Below are 5,939 nucleotides of genomic sequence, written 5' to 3'. Positions count from 1 at the left end.
CCAGACTTGATATGACACATATACCCCTGACCTTATAGGATAATTGACACTTCTCTTAACTGATGCCCACGCCCCTGAAGCCTTTTCTATTTCTAGCAACCGTCCAAAATCCCGCGTGTCTCCCGATCTTGACGTCACCTGCCATGTAACCCTTGAGGCCCCTCTGATCTGTCATTACCTGGACAACATTGACCCACTCTGACAACACCCTCCACGTCCCTCCAGAATGTCCTTCAAACCCGTGTATAAACGGCGTACAGCCTTCTGCCACGTCCACACCGCTACCCTATATAAACGCGCAACACTCACTCCAGTCTTTCAATTCTCAATTCGAACTCTGTTTTTAAAATTCAAACTCAACAAAAGAAAAACAAAAATTATGCAGAAGTTCTCGAAGCGACAGAAATTTGCCACAGCCGCCGCCACCACAACCACTGTCACCCAGCCACTGGTTCCTCCGGGTATCACTAGAGAACAGGAATTCTCCGTCATGGTCTCTGCTCTGCGAAACGTCGTGGTCGGAAACACAAACCCCGTGCTTTCCCAGGATTTGTTTCATTTTCAAGACTGGACTGCCAGTGCCTCCAGCTCCTCCTCCGCCGCTGCTGCAACGATTAACGGTTTTGGTAACGGATTACTGTCGGTGTCCTCTGATTTGGATACGTGTCAAGTGTGCAAGATTCAACCGTGTTTAGGATGCAACTTTTTCCCGCCAAATCAACCAGAGGAAAATCAAAATAATAACAACCATAACACTAACAACAACAGCAATAAGAAAGGGACGAACAAGAAACGGGCGAAGAAGAATTACAGAGGAGTGAGACAGAGGCCGTGGGGAAAATGGGCGGCGGAGATTCGAGACCCGAGAAGGGCTGTGCGTGTCTGGCTTGGAACATTCAACACCGCGGAAGAGGCAGCGCGTGCCTACGACAAGGCGGCCATTGATTTTCGCGGGCCCAGAGCTAAGCTCAATTTCCCATTTCCAGATAATTACACTGTAACCGCCGAATCGTCAACGAGTCAGTATGAACAAATCACATCATCACCATCACCATCACCACCACCACCACTACTTCTACCTCATCTTCAACTACTTCATCAGCAACAACAACAACAAGTGTGGCGAGGAAGCAGTGAAAATGCTGCCAACAATGACGGCTCTGCAACAGAAATGGGACTGGGATTTGGATTTGGGAGGGAAAGTGAGTTCTGGGACATTGGAGAAGACGAAATTCAACAGTTGTTGATGACCATTGGATTTGGCGGGGATTCCTCAGATTCTGCTACAAAATTAATTAGTGGAGATTAGTCAATTTGTCGCAATAATTTTTATTTTTTTTTTCTCATAATCTCATTCTTTCATTGGTTTTGAAGAAAGAATGTTGATTAAATCTGTAAAATTCTTGCGAGTTTTAGAAGCAATGTAAAAATATCTCAATTATTAATTAATTAATTAATTAATTAAGATGACGAGATGGTGAGTGTGTTCTGTGTTGGCGTGCTGAGAAAGTTCCTTACCGATGTGGGACCTGGAGAGGATCATAAAAAGGTCACGCAGACACTGGACCGAGTAATACTATTTCTAAAAGTAGATGATGATTTCATTTTAAGAATGACACGTGTACAACCACTAAATCTTACTAGAGCTTGCATTACAACATGTGACCTTTCTTAAAGTAGTGTTGTAATAATTAAATATTTTCATCATATTTAACATGTGCTTCAATTCAACTCATTTCTCATGTGTGTACACAAATAAAGTGAAAAACAATTGGGCAAAGAAAATCAATTAAAGTTTAAAGCAATTATAATTATTTTAATTTAAAATCATAATTAATTGAAATTTATTTATTTTTTAAAAATAAAATTATAATGTCAACGCATATAAATGATTTATTTATTGATATTATTATTAAAATTTTAAATATGTTATAATTTTTAATTAATTAAGTTAATTAATAATTAGTAGTTAATCTTTATAAGCTTTTGAAGTAGGATCAAGAGAGACAACAGGACTTTTGGCTTTATTCGTCAACGAGAGAAGCGCGTGGGATTATAAAGTTGAATAATAATTAATGCAAGTGGCAATTAACACATGCTTAATACAAAACTAACTTTAATTATTTGATTTAAGTCAAGACATCCACCAATCTCATCTGGAAAACCCACACGTGACTATAAGACTTTTCTAGCGATGGATAAGGCTTTTTTTTTTGTTGATTAGAATGGAATAGGGAAGCATTTAGGTCCCCCATATTTTTTTTTTTTTTTTTTTTAATGTTCAACCGACGCAATGTGATTTGTTATAATTGATCATATTGATAGTACAAAGAATGGGTCTGTTATCTTGACAGAGATGGTTTTACCTTTTTCGGATATTTATTCTAATATCTGCAGCACGAAGTACATAAAATCATAGATTACGAAGTATTCGAACTATGATTCATACTTAATATTTAGGTCTCGCAGTCAGATTCCAAAGTTAGAAATTGAATGAAGAATAATCTTTCAAATTCTCATTTCTGCTTTCATTTGGGTATTTGTAAAAAATTTTAATGATATTAAAGATAATTCTTAAGGCTGTCACTGTATATATCACATGTAAAATCATATTTAATAAAAAAAATAGAATTTCATTTTTTTTTAATATATGGTAATTGTTTCTTTATAACTGAGATGTTTAGACTAGTTTATGTGTACTTTAACTGATCTCAAAATTCATTGAACACTTTACAAACCTAGTGAATTAGATAACACAAGACCTCTGAGTAATCTATCCAGATGACTAAAATTTTACTATCTGACTGTAAAACTAGTAGTTAATACATGATAATTTGGTAATAAATATATGAGATAATTGATCTTGAGCAAGAAAACAATAAAGCACTAGGGCATATCCGTAATCCTTGTACAATTACAAGCGTAACAAAGTAAAATAATTAGATAATTAAGATTAAAAAGTGACATTTAAGTATAAAAAAAAGGGGAACGTGAAACGCCGTTAAGAAGATAAATTTATTATTAAAAAAGAAATAGTAAACGAATGCTTGAAACATGACGTTGCACCATGACATCAAAATATTGACTTCATGAGGAGGTAATTATACACATACACTTTTTCATTTAATATATAAAGAATTTTGTACGCAAGACTTCTTGCTTGTGTTGGTGTCAAATCATAAAATATGATGACACCCATATGGGATTCTGTATTGGTTGGCTGACAGCTTCTATTTTCCTGCTAAAAAATCACTATTAAATAACTCTTTTACGTGTGTATATTGATATAACAGTTTGTAATTGGTTAAACGAAACATATTATTGGATAGGTGAAATTTATTGTAAACTGATCAATTGTGAGTTATTACATCACATTTGTGAGAGGTAGTTAATGAGAATAGTTTATCAGCATAATATTACTCCTGTTTGTATTGTGCTCCACCTTCAGGAGACAATACAATCCACAATTGAGAATCCTGTTTGCTCATTTCTTTGTGGGTGGAAGATGATCATATGTATCAAATTATTTATATGGTTTTGTTGAAATAATAATACAAAAATGTAAAGTTGGGATCCCAACTTAACTTTTTATTCTAGTTTATGTGAAAAATGATTTGATGGCATCTTCTCAATTATAGGATGATGAAGCAGATGTGTCGAAACACAAAATTATGATCCTAACCTTATACGTGTAACATTACCCTTTTGGGAGAAATATGCAGCTACAATATGATTACTTATGAACAGTGTTTTAAAACTCGGCTCGGCCCGATTTGTTGAACCGGTTCAACATGTACTTAGGGCTTTCAACGAGCCGGGTTACCCATTTTCCTATTCACCAAAAACCCTAGAAATTGGGATGATGATCAACGAACAATTAAAGGTCAGGATGTTGGGGCTTTTGAAGAGAAAGTATCGATGAGTGCAATGGTGGCGATAAAGGTGATTTTTGGTGAGTGATTCGACCAGAAATCCAAAAAAAACTGACGATGGCAACAATCGGTGATTAGTGAGGCGAACGGGGGTGGGGTAAGATGGGTTTTGGCCAAAAGGCTGAGGGGAGTTATTTTCGTGGTGATGGCCTAGAATGTCGACGCTGGTGGTGGTGAGATCTGGCCTAGAATGTTGACGCCGACGTCAATGATATCTGCCCAAAATTAAACCGATTTCGGCTAGATCTTGGATATATTTTCTGGGGAATGGGCTCAAGAATGATTGGGATTGCATTTGGTGTGTTGTAACTGCCAACCAGTCGATCACCGATTTGTATTTGGTATATATTTGCTAAATTTCAAACATTTAAGGACTTAACTATAGTTTTTAGGGATGTATTTGCTGAATTTTAAACTTTTTGTCACCCGGTTTGACCAGCCAATCAAATTGGTTAATCAGTCAACCCAAGACCTAACAACTTTGTTGGGTTTTACCCTAGGTTGGTTATTAAAACACTGCTTATGAAGTTTTATTGTGACTCAGCATAAAATTTCACGCCAAAACTAAACTATGCCTTCAATAAGAACTATTCGGCTTTTGTTGTGTTAATAATATTAGCCTACAGTATTTGCATGCTACTTCTTACAAATCTCATGGGACTAATTATATCATGATTTTGAACTGGAAACCTCTCTCTATTGATCTTGAGGCAAATGTTACAGCAATAAGATTCTTTCACTTTGGCAATGGTTCACAATATTCTGAATCTCCTTAAAGCTTAAAATACAACAAACCAAACTCATTTACCTAGGAAAGTGTTTCAATCGTGTTTACAACAAGATGAATGAAAAAAATTCATAGAATATACAAGCAGACGAGAGAGAAAGGAGTAATACTACACCATCAACTCTTTCTCATAAACTTTATCTCGTAATCTTGATGTGACAACTCGTAATTAATTAGTGCGATCTGTTATGAACTGACTAATTGTAAGTTGTTACGTCAGAGTTGTGACAGAAAGTTTGTAAGAGAAGTTATATGATGATGATGGTTCTTCACAGTCATCGCTTGCCCTGGCCAGCAAGGCCGATAGATAATACTCTCTCTGTTTCGAAATAAAAGTCGCTTTAGCCTTATAATTTTTTTCCAAAATAAGTGTCGTTTGGCCAAATGTAACCCTCTCTCTCTTTCTCGAAGTATGCCCCTATCTCCTCTCTCTTTTTCCCTCACCCCTCATCTCCTTTCTCTCTCTCTCTCTTTCAAGAGCCATTTAACACAACTTTTTCATCAATCATCATTGCTTTTTCTACGTTCTATTTTCCACGCACTTTTAGAGGAAAGAGCAAAGAGACAAAATTTTTACATTAAAAAATTAGTTTATTAAAAAACGTGTAATAACTTAAAACGATTTTTATTTCGAAACGGAAGGAGTATGAGCTTTTGAAGTGGGGTCAAGAAAGACAAGAGGACTTTTGGCTTTATGCGTCAACGAGAGAAGAAGCGCGTGGGATTAATACTTAATGTTAGTGACAATTAACACGTGCTTAATTTCTTAATAACAAAACTAACTTTAATTATTAATTAGATCAAGACATCCACTAATCTCATCTCTAGAAAACCCACATGTGACTATAAGCCTTTTCTCGTACTAGATAAGGTTTTTTTTTTGTTGATTAGAATGGAATAAGAAAGCACTTAGGTCCCCCATTTTTATATATATATATGTATAATTTTAGTTCGACTTGGTGGTTCGATCGCACAATTTTCTTGTTTTTGTATTTCCGAAATATGAGTGTGTGACTTGTTATAATTGATCCAATTGATAGTAAAGAGAATAGGTATGTCATCCTGATAGAGATGGTTTTACCATATTGAACATTTATTCTAGTATCTGGAGTACGAAATACATGAAATAGATCACGAAAGTACTCGAACTATGATTCATACTTCATACTTAATACTTAGATTTAGTTGTCGGATTCCAAAATTAGAAAAGTTAGAAATCG

At 35.5% G+C, this 5,939-nt stretch overlaps 1 protein-coding gene across 1 annotated transcript; it reads left to right on the top strand.

The window, feature by feature from the left end:
* The first annotated feature begins 316 nt into the window (after window positions 1-316).
* Window positions 317-1,309, top strand: LOC116118480 (ethylene-responsive transcription factor ERF109-like). Its single transcript, XM_031404463.1, has one exon. It carries the CDS (start codon window positions 380-382, stop codon window positions 1,307-1,309), a length of 930 nt encoding a protein of 309 aa, XP_031260323.1. The 5' UTR covers window positions 317-379.
* Window positions 1,310-5,939: the final 4,630 nt, after the last annotated feature.

The sequence above is a fragment of the Pistacia vera genome, unplaced genomic scaffold, assembly GCF_008641045.1.
Source record: "Pistacia vera cultivar Batoury unplaced genomic scaffold, PisVer_v2 Contig846, whole genome shotgun sequence".
Lineage (NCBI taxonomy): Eukaryota > Viridiplantae > Streptophyta > Magnoliopsida > Sapindales > Anacardiaceae > Pistacia > Pistacia vera.
Note: the sequence above shows the minus strand (reverse complement) of the source record. Positions and strands in the feature narration are given on the sequence as shown.